This window comes from Somniosus microcephalus, chromosome 6 (genome assembly GCF_052327205.1).
Source record: "Somniosus microcephalus isolate GS21.2 chromosome 6, FLI_Smic_1.0, whole genome shotgun sequence".
NCBI lineage: Eukaryota > Metazoa > Chordata > Chondrichthyes > Squaliformes > Somniosidae > Somniosus > Somniosus microcephalus.
The window spans coordinates 135,808,510-135,824,774 of NC_140992.1; the positions used below are offsets into that span (position 1 = coordinate 135,808,510).

General features: G+C 45.2%; 2 protein-coding genes across 9 annotated transcripts in view; both read left to right on the top strand.

Moving 5' to 3' along the window:
• The window catches only part of thap4 (THAP domain containing 4), a 410,225-nt gene that overhangs the window by 168,690 nt on the left and 225,270 nt on the right, over positions 1 to 16,265 (top strand). The window lies entirely within an intron of this gene.
• The window catches only part of LOC147116101 (septin-2), a 105,838-nt gene that overhangs the window by 44,146 nt on the left and 45,427 nt on the right, over positions 1 to 16,265 (top strand). For 2 of the 8 annotated variants that reach the window (XM_085990828.1, XM_085990830.1), the window contains exons 1-2: positions 5,660 to 5,760; positions 12,726 to 12,879. In XM_085990828.1, the coding sequence (XP_085846954.1) occupies positions 5,698 to 5,760; positions 12,726 to 12,879 (217 nt within the window). In that variant the 5' untranslated portion in view covers positions 5,660 to 5,697. Of the gene's footprint in view, positions 1 to 5,650; positions 5,761 to 12,725; positions 12,880 to 16,265 lie in introns of those variants that run through there. The other 6 variants (XM_085990829.1, XM_085990832.1, XM_085990834.1 and 3 more) reach the window with 5 other exon arrangements.

Sequence of the window (16,265 nt, forward strand, 5' to 3'; positions counted from 1 at the left end):
TGCATTGTTAATCCATCACTGAGCAGGTGGGGCTGGTGTGGATCCACCTGCCCAATGGTTCGCACATCAGGCCACTCCTGAATCTCTAAGGCTAAAGGGATCAAGGGATATGGGGAGAAAGCAGGGACAGGGTACTGAATTTGGATGATCAGCCATGATTTCATTAAATGGCGGAACAGGCTAGAGAGGCCGAATGGCCTACTGCTGCTCCTATCTTCTATGTATCTTCCCATGTCTCAGACAAGAGGATTCCTGGGCTGGCCTTCCACCCAAGATTTATGTGGACCAAGAAGGTGCATGTGCACTGCTCGATCTACGTCAAGAAGGTGCATGTGCACTGCTCGATCTACGTGAAGAAGGAAGAAAGAATCCAAATCAACGAGTTTAGCTCTTAACAAACAATGATTTGGATCATACGCTGGGAAAGTTAGCAACACAGCTCCTCTTAAAGGCCACATTTATGTAAATAGCTCAGAATTTAAATGGGTACTCCTCCTCCCCAATGTAATAACCCCATCTCGAGCATTTTTACTTGTTTTTTTTCTTTACCCCAATTTTTGCCCCTCCTCTCCTGAAGTCACTGCATTTCACCTGGCACTGACCTTTGCCGAAGCGCGGTTCCACGGGCGCTGCCTGCCATTCTTCATGTGTGAACCTGGACAGTGGTGTGCATAATATCGAAGCAACGTAGCCAAGCCCAATCGCGGTCCACATGCCGCTTTTAGCAGGCAATTACTAGTAGGAACCCTAGCTGATGTTGCGCCTCTAACGTAGGGGAGCTGGGGCTTATTGTAGTGCCTCGACCACCACCCTAGCTAAGATAAGTAAACTCAGCACTGTGTGATCAATCTTTTGATCTGTGGCTGAATTTGGTTGCATATCCTCTAATTATCTCTTTTGAGTTCACAGCATTTTAATAAAACCTTTGCCGACAACAGGCTGGAGGTGTTCACGTGATCAAATGTCATGCGATCAAACCTCCAGGAATCCGTCCAACCAGAGATGGCAACCCTATGATGAGACAAATCAAAAAAAAAATCATACAATGGTTACAGCACGGAAGGAGGCCATTTGGCCCGTCGAGCCTGTGCCAGCTCTTTGCAAGAGCACTTCAGCTAGTCCCACGTCCTTTTCCCCGTAGCCCTGCAAACTTTCTTCCTTCGGTACTTATCCAACTCCCTCTTGAAAGCCACGATTGAATCTGCCTCCACCACCCTTTCAGACAGTGCATTCCAGATCCTAGCCACACTCTGCGTGTAAAAGGTATTTCCTCATGTCACCTTTTAGTTCTTCTGCCAATCACCTTCCATCTGTGTCCTTGGTTCTCGACCCTTCCACCAATGGGAGCAGTTTCTCTCTATCCACTCTGTCCAGACTCCTCATGATTTTGAACACCTCGATCAAATCTCCTCTCAACCTTCTCTGCTCTAAGGAGAACAACCCCAGCTTCTCTAGTCTATCCACGTAACTGAAGCCCCTCATCCCTGGAATCATTCTCGTAAGGCCTTCACATCCTTCCTGAAGTGCGGTGCCCAGAACTGGACACAATGCTCCAGTTGAGGCCGAACCAGTGTTTTATAAAGGTTCATCTTTGAGTCGGCGCCTGTGGAACTGCAAATGGAACACACGCTACACATAACTTCCACAATTCGGGAAGCCTTTTAACTTCATGGCTTGCATTGGAGCAGGAGGAGAGGGGCCACTCTGAGAAAGTGTTTACGCTGCTGTCTGAAGAATATGTATTCCAGTTGTGCTACTATTCTGTGGCTTGGTGTCTTTGCAAACACAGCTATAGCTGTGCAGCCATCTGTAGATTTCAGCCAAACCCACATCAAAGATTTGAGTTTGTCAGGATTTGGCCTGGTGGGGGAAGGGGGAGAAGGTGCAACACTTAATTGAATTTATGGCAGGGCCATTATCAATCAAACCATCATTAAACCCTGAACCAACAGGCTATAAGGGATCTTATGGTTAGATCAGATCTTGTATATACCGTTTATGGAGTGACTGTGAATAGAGCATTGAACTCTGGAATTGATTCAGAAATGCATTTATCCAGATTCCACTGCTTCTAAAAACTCCAAACTATTTTTTCCTCTGGGAAGCAGAGTTTTGGGGAAGCAGGGTGGTTTTCATAGGGATGTGCTTATTTAAAGTGGCCCCCCATCATGTGACTTGTTTTACACACTCCGTTTGAAAATGAATCCAGTTTATAGGATTAAAATATTTCAAGTTTCCAATATGATGTAACAGTGGAACTTTTATTTAAAAAAAAAAAAAAAAAAAATTATAGTTGAGGAATTGAGATGAGAATTTTCAAATGAAAAGGGTGATTGTCCAACATGAAACCTCTTGTTTACATGGTGAATGGACAACAGATTTAATTTATGGGACAAAGTAACAGTTGTCTTGACTTGCCCAGGGCCCTATTTTACTCCTCCTTGCAGAGATTCAGTTCCAGCTGGGAGGACCTGAAGGGAATTTGAACTTTAAGCATATTCATTCGGTACTTTTAATTTGCAATCCCTTTTAGATAGAGCGGTAGTGTTTCACTGCTGTACTCCATCGTTTACACTCCTACCCGTGCCGTTCTTAAGTGCAAATGCAGTGTCAGTTCACTGGAACCGTGAAAAGTGGGTCTACACAAGTCCATGATTTTGTATTTCCTTGTGTAGCTGGATGCAGGAGAATCAAGTGTGCAATTAGCTACACTTGTATAATGTAAAAGCATCATTTGTACAAGGTCCACCATCAAGAGCAGCTCAGTAGTACTGCCACTGTCTGAGCTGGCGGAGTTCTGAAGGACACAGCTGCCAGACTCTACCTGTGTCAGGTGGTAAGGGAACCAATACAAGGAAGTAACCTACTTGCTGATCGCACTGGTAAGATTGACCACTGCACAGTCCTTGTGAAGACTTAAGTCTCGTCTTCAGTGAGGACATGCTTCATAGCGTAGTGTGGCACTACTGTTTTGTTAAGTGGGACAGACTAAGGATATATCTAGCTTTCCCAAACTGGGCATCCATGAAGCACTGTGGGCTAGCATCAGAATTATGTGCCAGCATAATCTGTAACCTCCTGGCTTGATGTTTGTCACTCCTTCCATCAAGCCAGGATATCAACCCAGGTTCAGTGGAGATTGTGGAACAGTACTGGGTTTGTCTTAGGATAAGGTACCAACCTAGTGAAGTTAGCTGCCTGCTGAACACCAAAAGCAGCAGGGTATGGATGGAGTGAAGTGGTCCCACAACCAATGGACCAGAGGAAAGCACTACCAAATCCATTCGAGAATGGTGGTCGACAGTGAAGCAACTAATGCGGGGAGGAGAAGGCACTATGTACATCTTCATTCTCAACTGTGGTGAAGCTCAGCGCCTGAATGCAAGAGAGGAGACTGGTGTTTATTCATGTCTTTGAATAAAAGTGCCAAGTGGATGATCCTAATCCTGAGATCCCCACTATCATTGATGCTATTGTCCAGCCAATATGGTTCAATGCATGTGACATTAAGAAGTGAGTGTGCAAAGGCTATGGGCCCAGAAAACATCCCACCTGCATTGTTGAAGACCTGTGCACCAGAGTTAGCTGGTCCCCTAGCCAATCTGTTCTGGTGCACTCTGCAGTGACTGTTATATCCACACAAAAAAATCTAACCTGACCAGTCAATGGTGACATGATGAAAGGTGATGTATAATATCTCTAAATCTGTTGTGGTAGTAGGATGTTACTTAACTAATATTAACCTGGTAGACCAGCTATCTGAAAAGTTTACAAAAAGGGATACAGAGAACAGATATACTCATCATTCTCAGAATGTGGACGTTTCTGGCAAGGACGGCATTTATTACCCATCCCTAGTTGCCCTGAGAATGTGGTGGTGGGTCGTTGCCTTGTTTGTTAAACCGAGTGGGTTGCTAGAACCACTTCAGAAGGTGGTTGAGGGTCAACTATAGGACTGGAGTCACGTGGTGATCAGACCAGGTAATGATGGCAGGTTTCCTTCCCAAAAGGACATTTATTAACCAGTTGGGTTTTTATGACCATCGGACAGCTTTGTGGTCCCTTATTGATACCAGTTTCTTTTTTATTTCCAGATGTAAAAAAAACACTTCAAGTCCTCAAACAAAGGCCTCTGCAGTAGTAGTCCAGTAACATAACCACTACTGTATATATGAAAATGCTCATTAGATTACAAACTGTTTGGGTACATTTGCTTCACTAATTAATGGAGATTCTCAACAGAGCTGATTTAATCTGAAGAGAGATTTTATTTTTCTCTGGTCTTTTCCTCTTAGGCTAGAGTATGATCTTTGGATGTTTCATCCTTCAGATGGTCTGGAGCTTGGCTGCTCTCCAGTAGGGCAGTTGGCTCTAATTATGTCCCATTTGTTTATTGTAAAGTTCTGCCAACTTGGCTTTATCTGCTGTTCCTTGGTGCAGCCGTTTACGTTCTAATTATCACACTTTCAACAATGGAACTCTGCTCAACTCAGACATTCGCAAGTGATCTATCCCTCTTAGTTGGTCTTTCGAAAGATTCCTTTAATTTCACCGCTTTGTCAGGATCAATTTGTTTCCCTTTAAAGGTTGTTTCTAAAAAGTGCTTTATTTTATTAGGGTTGCCAATTTTGGGGATTCTTGTCTGACAGTACAAAGAACAAGCACCTGTTCTTTTACTTAGCTAGCTTTTAAGTAATCAAATTCTACTAAGCAAATACAAAATATAACTATTAGACAATGCAAATATAAAAATGCTGTAAATACTCAGCTGGTCAGGCAGCATCTGTGGAGAGAAAGTTAACGTTTCAGGGCAGTGACCTGGAAAATGTTAGAGATGTAACAGGTTTTTAAGCAAGTACAGAGGCAGGGAAAGTGGGTACTATTGACCAGCTGTATCAACACCATCTCCAAGAGCAGGGTAGAGGCTGGGTAGTTTGCAATGGGTGACTCACCACCTAACCTCCCAAAGCCCCTCCATCTACAAGGCTCAAATATTGGATATAGATTGATACTCAACACCATCTAGGACAGAGCATGTCACTTGATTGGCACACCTGCCACTGGACTCAATATCCACTCTCTCAATTGCCAACAAACTGCGACTGTAGTGTATGATCTACAGGATGCACTGCAGAGACTCTCCAAATTAACTTAGGCAGCACCTCCCTCACCTGCAACTTCTAGGAAGGACAAGACCGCAGTGTGGTGGGGACACCATCACCAAGACCCACAGCATTCGGACATGGATGTATATTGCTGTTTTATACCTCTTCACTGGATCAGTATCCTGGAATTCTCTGCTTGATGCCACTGGGACTGTCATCATCATGAGGACTACAAAGGTTGAAGAAGGCCCACCACCACTGTTATAAATCTCATCATTCATCAAAAAACTAATCGTGAAATAACGCTGGACAGCCAGCTGGTGGCGCCGTCCAAGGAGTATTAATACTCGGGCGTCGGCCCCAGCTTGCCAGGGACATTTTGTAAGACAAGGAACTAGTGAAGTACAACTAGACATCCATGTTCTGGAACAAGTTGATTAAAGCCTTGCTTTATGCTCAAACCAAGTGCGTAGTGAGTTTTATTACGTCAATTTAATCAACTTGATATTAACTCCACGCTTTGGGTGATTTTGGGAACAGCCAGCTCCGACTCGAACCGTAGAAGGGAACTCCGACAAGTAATCGATCCATCATGGAGAAACTACTCAGACCCGCCCATCTCGTCTTGGACCCGAATTCAATTACAGCTGCTAAGGTATGGAAACACTGGTACCGTACTTTCAGCAACTTCCTCAGGGTGTGTGGTGAAAATGTTCCTGATAAATTAGAGATACTTGCTAATTATGTATCGCCTCATGTGTTTGCTTATATCGAAGACTGTGTAGACTATGACGCTGCTATCCAAATACCACAGCTATATGTCAAGTCCCCAAATGAAATTTTTGCTCGGCATCTACTGGCCACAACTCGACAACCTGGGGAATCACTTGACTAATTCCTTCAGAAACACGCAGGCTCAGCAAGGATTGTAATCTTAAAGCTGTTTTCGCTGAGCAGCACCAGGAGGAGTTAATTCGTGATTCCTTTATTAACAGGATTGCGTCTCCCTTCATACGTCAGCGTCTGTTGGAGAATAAAACCCTCCAGTTACAGGCTGCCTATGACCTGGCATGTTCTCTGGACTTAGCAAAGAGGAATGCAGACACCTATCTTTCACCACGTGCACAGGCTGCTGCTATCACCTTTAGTGACTCTTTCGATAGGCCTCGGGCGGAAGCCCTCGCGGATGACGACTCCAACCCGGCTGATGGCCACCCTACCCCAGAAACCTACACTGATGATGACCCTGCCCTAGCGGCATCTTGGCAATCTGGAAGGAAGTGTTTCTTCTGTGGAGGTGCATTACATTATAGGAAATTTTGTCCTGCTTGTAACGCGACCTGCAATCATTGCAGCACGAATGGTCACTTTTCTAAGGTATGCCGGTCAAGAGCCGCTGTTGGTATGAAAGGCCACTTTTCTAAGGTATACCGGTCGAGAGCTCCTGTTAGTTTTGCAGCTACTATATATAAAACTGCTCCTCCCCCCAAGAACCACTACTAAGGTTACAGCTGTCAAGGGTAAAACTGCCCCACCTCCCATCACAGCTGTTTTCCCCCATGCAGCCACGAAGGTTTCGATAAATGGACACATTTTGAGTGCACTAATCGACTCATACAGCTGACAGCTTCATTAGTGAGCGGGCTGTCAGTAAGTTAAAACTGCATATTTACCCCTCGGACAAGGAAATTGCAATGGCTCTGACGGCACTGACCACCAATTCTTCCGGCTTTTTTCTTGTCGACCTTATACTCAATGGCCGCACTTATTTCTCCACCCGGCTCGGGGTGCTCAAGAATCTATGCAGTGATGTGCTCCTGGGACAGGATTTCCAGAAACAACACAAATGACTCACTTTTGAGTTTGGAGGGTCAAAGCCGGAGCTTACTATTTCCAAAGTACCGTTTTGTGCACTTTCGGCGGCTTCGCTCGACGAGCCCTCCTTTTTGCCAATCTTTCCCCCCAATGTAAGCCCATAGTCACTAAATCATGACGTTTCAGCCAAGATGATCAATCCTTTATCGAGACAGAAATCTCTTGCCTTCTAGCTGACGGTATCATTGAGCCATGTTCATCTTCCTGGCGTGCTCAAGTCGTCGTTGTTAAAAAATCCTCTGAAGCAACACAAGAAATGTCTTTGCATCGATTACTCGCAAACTATTAACCAGTATACCGACCTGGATGCCTACCCACTACCATGGTCCATAACCTTGCCAACTACAAGGTATTTTCAACTTTTGATTTAAACAGTGCATATCAAGTGCCGTTAAATGAATCTGACAAGAAGTATATGGCCTTTGAATCACAGAATCACAGAAACCCCACAGTGCAGATAGAGGCCATTTCGGCCCATCGAGCCTGCACCGACACATATCCCACCCGATCCCCGTAACCCCACGTATTTAATCCCCCTAACACTAAGGGTCAATTTATCATAGCCAATCAACCTAACCTGCACATCTTTGGACTGTGGGAGGAAACCGGAGCACCCGGAGTAAACCCACGCAAACACGGGGAGAATGTACAAACTCTACACAGACAGTCGCCCGAGGCCGGATTCGAACCCGGGTCCCTGGCGCTGTGAGGCAACAGTGCTAACCACTATGCCACCGTGCTGAGGCCAATGGTCAGCTTTATCAATTTTGTCGCTTTCCATTTGGGGTCACCAATGGGGTGGCCGTCTTTCAACGGGCAATGGATAGCCCAGTCAAACAGGAGAACTTAATGGGCACTTTTCCATATCTGGATAATATCACCATTGCTGGTCATGACCAGAAGGAACATGATGCCAACCTCCAGAAATTTTTTGACGTTCTCTGTTGTCGCAACTTAATCTTAAATGAGTCCAAATCTGTGAAATCAGTACCATCAGTCAACACCCTTGGCTACTGGGTGGGCAACGGTGTCATCAAACCGGATCCGGAGCGACTTCGTCCGCTTCAGGAGCTCCCTCCCCCTACGAATCTCTGCTCTCTTCGTCGGGCACTCGGCATGTTCGCCTATTACGCGAAATGGATACCCCACTCCTCTGACAAGATCCAGCCCCTGCTTCACGCAAAGTCATTTCCATTGGAGGCAACGGCTATTTCAGCTTTCAACCTCCAAGTGACAACTGGAAAAAGCCACACTTCGTTCCATTGATGAAAATCTTCCTTTCGTGGTCGAGTGCGATGCATTGGATGTGGCAATCTCTGCTACCTTGAATCAAGGTGGTCGACCCGTTGCATTTCTGTCCAGAACTTTGCAGGGTAGCGAGCTCCATTATCCTCCTGTCGAGAAGGAGGCTACGGCCATTATCGAAGCGGTACGTAAATGGAGTCATTTTCTCGCTCGTCGCCATTTCACACTTATAACCGATCAGTGCTCCATGGCCTTTATGCTGGATAACCTGAAACACACTAAGATCAAGAATAACAAAATACAACTCGAGGATGGAATTGGCCGCCTTTGGAGACACCATACATTATCGACCCGGCAAAGAGAATGTGGCCCCAGATACCCTCCACGCAGGCATTCTGCTCTTCTATGTCAACTTCGACTCTGGCGGATCTTCATACTGACTTATGCCATCCTGGCGTTACCTGTATGTTGCACTTTGTGTGATCTAAAAATCTCCCATTTTCTACGGAAGATGTGAAAAGAACGTGCTCCCCCTGTAGAATTTGTGCGGAATTAAAACCGCAATTCTTCTGCCCATCGGAGGGCTCGCTCCTACACGCTATGCAGCGACTCAGCATTGACTTTAAAGGGCCATTGCCTTCCTCAACGCAAAACACCCACTTACTGACTATGGTGGACGAATATTCACGCTTTCCCCTGTTCCAGTATGCTTACTTCCACAGTGATCAAATGCCTTGATCAAATCTTTTCCCTTTGCGGTACGGCCAATTTCATCCACTCTGATCGGGGTCCCTCCTTCATGTCAAGCAAACTCAAAAGTTATCTCTCCCAACGGGGAATCGCCACAAGTAAAACTACACCGTACCATCCCATCGGTAACGGACGGGTTGAGATACAACGCTATCATTTGGGACGCTGTTCATCTTGCGCTGAGGTCACGCAACCTACCAGACCAGCAGTGGGAAACTATGCTCCCTGACGTGTTGCATTCCATCAGGTGTCTCCTTTCTACGTCTACCAATGTCACACCTCGCAAGCGATTCCTCAGCTTCCAGCGTCGCTCCACCCATGGGACGTCTCTACCGTCATGGTTGGCAGCCCCCGGCCCCGTGCTGCTCCGAAGATTCGTCCGATTATCTAAAACCGATCCTCTGGTCAACGAGGTAGAACTCGCGGACGTCAGCCCCACGTACGCGCACGTGCGGTACCCGGATGGCCGGGAGTCCACCGTTTCGCTCTGGGACCTGGCTCCTTGTCTGGCCGGTTCCACGGACCCAGCCGATGGAAGGACTCACGGGGATGATGCAGACACTTTGCGCTCCCCGAAGATGGCGCCCTACCTGGGGCATCGAGAGATCTGCCAGCTGCCCCACCGGATCCACTCTGGGAGCCGAGCGCTCCCCGTGGGATGGCCACCCAAGGCCAGGACGCCGGTCAATCTCCGGCTATCCAACAGGATGAAGCCAGTTCTGCGCCTGTGGGGACCCGCACCCCGGAGTCACGATCTCCCCAGCCTCCCTCTGGTCGATCAGAGCAACACTGGCCCTGTTGATCCACCGGTACAGATCAAGCGGCCCAGGGACCAAGACACGGTCTGGGGAGACGTGCCTTCTAGCCATAAACAAAAATTTAAGACTGCGGCTATTCGTGATCCGCTAAGAGGAAGTCGTCGGACTTCCAAATCTTTTAGGCAGGAAGAATGTTATAAATCTCATTTATCAAGAAACCACTCATGAAATAACGCAAGACGGCCAGCTGGTTGTGCCGTCCAAGGAGTATAAATACTTGGGCGTCGACCCCAGCTTGACGGGGACATTTTGTAAGACAAGGAACTAGTGAAGTACAACTAGACCCCCATGTTCTGAAACAAGTTGATTAAAGCCTTGCTTTATGCTCAAACCAAGTGCTTCGTGAGTTTTATTACTTCCACCACCACCTCTGGTTGAATAGGGATGGCCAATAAATGTTGCCTAGCCAGCAATGCTCTCCACACAGTATTGCATAGAATTTACAGCACAGAAACAGGCCATTCAGCCCAGCTGGTCTCTGCTGGGTTTTTATGCTGCACACGAGCCTCCTCCCACACCACCTCGTCTAACCCGCACCCGTACGACCAGATTTAGGAACAGCTTTCCCAGGGCTGTCATCCTACTGAACTCCACAAATAAACTCTAAAGCCTGCACATCTGCCAATGCACTTTATTATGGTTATGTTTATGTTAATGTATTACAAGCCAATGTATGTTGAATGTTTAAATGTCTTAATGTAATTGTACACTCTCGGGAGCCGCAAGCCTACATTTCGTTGTACTGCACTTGTACACTAACAATGACAATAAAAGTTGATTTGATTTGATTTTTTTGCCTTTGTGTACTTGGACAACTTCCCTTTAAATGCATCTAGGCTATTTGCCTCAACTACACCTTGTGGTAGCGAGTTCCACATTCTTACCACTTTGAGTAAAGAAGTCTCTCCTGAATTCATTATTGGATTTCTTCGTGACTATCTTGTATTTATGATCCCTAGTTTAAGTCTTCCCCACAAGTGGAAACATCTCTGTTTATCCTATCAAACCCCTTCATAATCTTAAGACCTCAATTAGGTCACTCCTCAGCCTTCTCTTTGCTGGAGAAAAGAGCTCCGGCCTGTTCAGTCACAGCAGTGTTTACATAGACGACCTCCGTTATAAATGTGGACATAGGAATTTAAATGGGAAATGGTTGACAGAAGTGTTGCAGGAAACGTGACAACCGGGCTTAAATTCTGCAGACATGAGGTGCAAACGGATGGAAGATTTTGAATGTATTGAAGCCAGATAGATGTGTGTCTGAAGCGAGCAGTGACATTAAATATTGGTTACTGCCACAGTGCGTATTCAGCTCAAAATACACAAACCACTGCAGACAAGATCCATGGTTTTCACATTCAGTTGAAGAGATGGGACATTGTTCCTATCCAAACTCTAATAGTTCTTTAACTAGAAATATTTAGTACAACAGCTGGAGAATAAATTTAATAAGTAAGTATAGCTGATTCACATCTCGAACTGAGTGGGCTGTTTGTAGTTTCTGCATAAAACCAGGTAAATACTAGTTAGTTATACATAGAAGTTTACAACACGCACACTCCATGGGAGAGTATAGTTCTAATCACATTTACCCACTCGGTTCCCATATCCCTTCAACCCCTTTTTCCTTCATTTAATCTTGACTATTTTGACAGTGTCTTCAACTACTAACTCAAAGTAAATTCAACAGCCTCCCAATCCATGGTCTGGAGCTCCCGCGCAGGCCGCTTGCTGGTTTTTCAATTGGAATAACCGCACCTGTGCAAACATTTGGATGGACCATGCGGCCACTTAAAGGGGCTGCATACCCAAAATAAATTACAAGGAACATTGCTCACAACTGTGTGAAGAGGAGTTTCACAGTCATGGTAATAGAACTGCAGTCTGATGGAAGTCTAAATTTTAAAACTCTTTAAAGTTCATTTTTAACGTTGGCGAGCAGATGGTCCTGTCTCCTGACCCATGTTGCACTTTACCAGTACAGCCCGGGGGGGGGGGGGTGTTTTGTCGGTTGTCTGTAAACCTGCTGGACCCGGATGGAATAAGTTTGATGCTTAGAGCCCCCATGAAATGGGACTTCTTGACTCGTGGGTGTGGTTGTTTGCTTACTCATTCATGGGATGTGGGCGTCGTTGGCAAGGCCAGCATTTATTGGCCATCCCTAATTGCCCTTGAGAAGGTGGTGGTGGGCCGCCGCCTTGAACCGCTGCAATACGTGTGGTGAAGGTACTCCCACAGTGCTGTTAGGGAGGGAGTTCCAGGATTTTGACCCAGCGACGATGAAGGATCGGCGATATATTTCCAAGTCTGGATGGTGTGTGGCTTGGAGGGGAACTTGGAGGTGATGGTGTTCCCATGCGCCTGCTGCCCTTGTCCTAGGTGGTAGAGGTCATGGGTTTGGGAGGTGCTGTCGAAGTGTGAAGCTTTCGAAAGTCAACTGGTAGCCAAATTGCTTAACTTGCACAAATGCTTTTCAATACCAAGTAATGTGACAGTTATAAAGTGGCTAGAGAGAACCAAGTTGATCCTGAGCACTGCAGAGAGCCTAGCAACTTGTTGGAACAACTCAAATTAAAGTTGTTTGTTGCCAGCCAGGCAGAATATCTGAAAATCCGTAAGTTTTATTTCATTTGTAAATTTACTGATCCATGAAATTATTTTTCCTTTGTCCAAAGTTTCAAGCAGTTTACTTCAAATTTATTACATTAGTCTTGGAATTTGGCAGAGGAAAGGGACTCGAGGAAGAACAGTGTAATTAACCCTCTAACTTGTAATTAAGATCATGATTTACAGCAGTTGCACCCAGGAGGATTTTGCTGTGGGAAAATGGTAAATGATTTTTGGATCTACCTTTTGTGAAAGGGAATGTTAAGAGTCAGTGAGGGGCCTGAACAGTGTCTAATTTTTTTTTAACTGATTTGATTTTCTCTAGATGCTGCAACAGCAGCAACAACTGTTACAACAGCAGCAGCAAGCTCAGTTTACAAATCCAGAGACTCCTGGCTATGTGGGATTCGCAAACCTTCCTAATCAGGTGCATCGTAAATCTGTGAAGAAAGGGTTTGAATTCACACTCATGGTAGTTGGTATGTGTGCTTTATTTATTTCCTTTGACAAGCTTTCAATATTTTTGTAAAAGCTGCTATCCTCTTTGCGTCTTGGGGTTGGTGGTGTGCAAGTGAGATGTTTTTTCTGTAGACATGTTTAATATTTCAAGGTTTGAAGGTGTTAAGGCTCATTGTGAAGTTGGAACATTCTTTGCTCAAGGTTTAAAGCAGATTAGAGTTTTTGTAGAGAATTGTTGAAGTGGATCTCCTATGGCATTGCTCAGTGAGTTGGAGAATAATAATGTTAAACCACAAAAAAAGCTAGCGGTCCATAAAGATTCAGAATTTACTAGATGGATAGATTTGTTACAGCAGGAATAAGATTTCGATTTTCCATTTTAAATATAATTGCTGCTTCATAGAATTTACACTCTTACACAGTAATCTGGATTACTACCAGTGCCATATGCTAGTGAGTACAGAAATAGGAAGATAGAGCAGGTGGAGAGGTGGTGCAGGAAGGAGGGCTTTAGATTCCTGAGGAATTGGAACCATTTCTGGGGGAGGTGGGACTTCTACAAGCCAGACAGGTTGCACCTCGATGGGAATGGGACCAATATCCTCGCGGGAGGGTTTGCTAGTGCTGTTGGGGTGGGTTTAAACTAGCTTGGCAGGGGGATGGGAACCCAAGTGTAGAGTCAATAGGGAGGGAAGAATTGGAAAACAAAAATGTAGAAAATAAATTGGAAGGACAGAGGAATCAAGGGCTTGATAGTAGTCAACAAGGAGGTTTGCCTGTACTAAATGGTATATACTTCAATGCAAGGAGTATAGCGAACAAGGCAGATGAGCTGAGGGCACAGGTAGATACTTGGGACTATGATATTATAGTTATTACAGAGATGTGACTGAAAGAGGGGCAGGTCTGGCAGCTCAACATTTTTGGTTACAGGATTTTCAGACAGGATAGAGAGGGTGGTAAAAAGGGAGGGGGGGTCGCAGTATTGATTAATGAAACTATTACAGCTGTGAGGAGGGATGATATGTTGGAGGGATCATCAAACGAGGCCATATGGGTCGAATTGAAAGACTAAAAAGGGGCGATCACAATGCTGGGAGTGTACTACAGACCCCCAAACAGATTTCTGAAGTGCAAAGACTATAGGGCAGTAATAGGGGATTTCAACTACCTCAATATTAACTGGGATAAAATTAGTGAGAAGGGTATAGAGGGTGTGTAATTTCTAAAATACATCCAGGAGAACTTTTTTAGCCAGTATGTAGTTAGCCCACCAAGGGAGGGGGCGGTTCTGGACTTAGTTTTAGGGAATGAAGCTGGGCAGGTAGAAGGCGTATTAGTGGGGGAGCATTTTTGTGCTGGTGACCATAATTCTGTTGGATTTAAAGTAATTATGGAAAAGGACAAGGATAGACCAGGAATAAAAATTCTAAATTGGGAAAAGCAAATTTTGCTAAGCTCAGGGGATTTAGCCATAGTGAACTGGAAACCGCTACTTGAAGGTATATCAGTGGGAGGCTTTCAAGGAGGAGATCTGGAGGGTTCAGACCAAATATGTGCCCTTAAAGAAAAAAGTGGGACTAACAAATTCAGAGCCCCCCTGGATGTCTAGAGACATAGAGGGTAGGATAAAGAAAAAACGGTAGGCGTATGACAGATACCGAGGGCTAAATACTCCAGAATGTTGAGGAGTACAGAAAGTGCAGGGATGCAATTAGAAAGGATATTAGGAAAGCAAAGAGCATGAAAAATTCTTGGCAAGTAAAATCAAGGAAAACCCAAAGATGTTTTATAAATATATTAAGAGGATAACTAAAGAAAGGAGAGGGCCTATTAGCGATCATGAGGGTAATCTGTGTGGAGGTGGGAGACGTCGGTAGGGTTCTTAATGAATACTATGTGTCTGTTTTCACAAAGGAGGGGGGCAAAGCAGACATTGCTATCGGGGGAGGAGTGTGAAATATTAGATGAAGTAAACCTAGAGAGAGGGGAAGTATTAAGGGGTTTAGTAGCTTTAAAAGTGGATAAATACCCAGGCCCGGATGAAATGTATCCCAGGCTGTTAAACGAAGCAAGAGGAAAAAGCAGAGGCCCTGACCATTTTTCAATCCTCTCTGGCTGGAGGTGTGGTGCTGGAGGACTGCTAATGTGGTACCCTTGTTTAAAAAGGGAGAAAGGATAGACCGAGTAATTATAGGCCAGTCAGCCTAAGCTCGGTGGTGGGAAAATTATTGGAAAATATTCTGAAGGACAGGATAAATTTTAACTTAGAAAGACACTAATTAATCAAGGATAGTCAGCATGGATTTGTTAAGGGAATGTCGTGTCTGACAAACTTGATATTTTTTGAGGAGGGTAGATGAGGGTAGTGCGTTTGAGTATATGGACTTTAGCAAGGCTTTTGATAAGATTCCACATGGCAGACTGGTCACGAAGTTAAAAGCCCATGGGATCCAGGGCAAAGTGTCAAGTTGGATTCAAAATTGGCTCGGAGACAGGAAGCAGAGGGTAATGGTTGGGTGTTTTTGTGATTGGAAAGCTGTTTCCAGTGGAGTTCCGCAGGGCTCACTACTAGGTTCCTTGCTGTGTGGTTGATACTAAAGAAGGAAGCTGTAGACTGCAGGAAGATATCAATAAATTGGTCAGGTGGGCAGAACAGTGGCAAATGGAATTCAATCTGGAGAAGTGTGAGGTAATGCATTTGGGAAGGGCTAACGAGGAAAGGGAATACACATTAAATGGTAGGACACTAAGTAGTGTAGAGGAACAAAGGGACCTTGGAGTGCATGTCCACAGATCCCTGAAGGTAGCAGGCCAAATAGATAAGGTGGTTAAGAAGGCATACAGAATGCTTGCCTTTTATTAGCCGTGGTATAGAATAAAAGAGCAGGGGGGTCATGCTTCAACTGTATAAAACACTAGTTAGGCCTCAGCTAGAGTACTGCATGCAGTTCTGTAGCCACATTACAGGAAAGATGTGATTGCACTAGGGAGGGTACACAGGAGATTTACAAGGATGTTGCCGGGAGTAGAGAATCTTAGCTATGAGGAAAGACTGGATAGGCTGGATCTGTTCTCCTTGGAACGGAGGAGGCTGAGGGGAGACTTAGTGAGGTGTATAAAATTGAGGGGCATAGATAAAGTGGATAGAAAGGATCTATTTCCCTTAGCAGAGGGGTCAAAAACCAGGGGGCACAGATTTAAAGTAATTGGTGGAAGGTTTAGAGGGGATTTGAGGGGAAATTTCTTCACCCAGAGGGTTGTGGGGGTCTGAAACTCACTGCCTGAAAGGGTGGTAGAGGCAGAAACCCTAACCACATTTTAAAAAAGTAGTTGGATGTGCACTTGGGATGCTCTAACCTGCAGGGCTACGGACCAGGAGCTGGGAAGTGGCATTAGGCTGGAT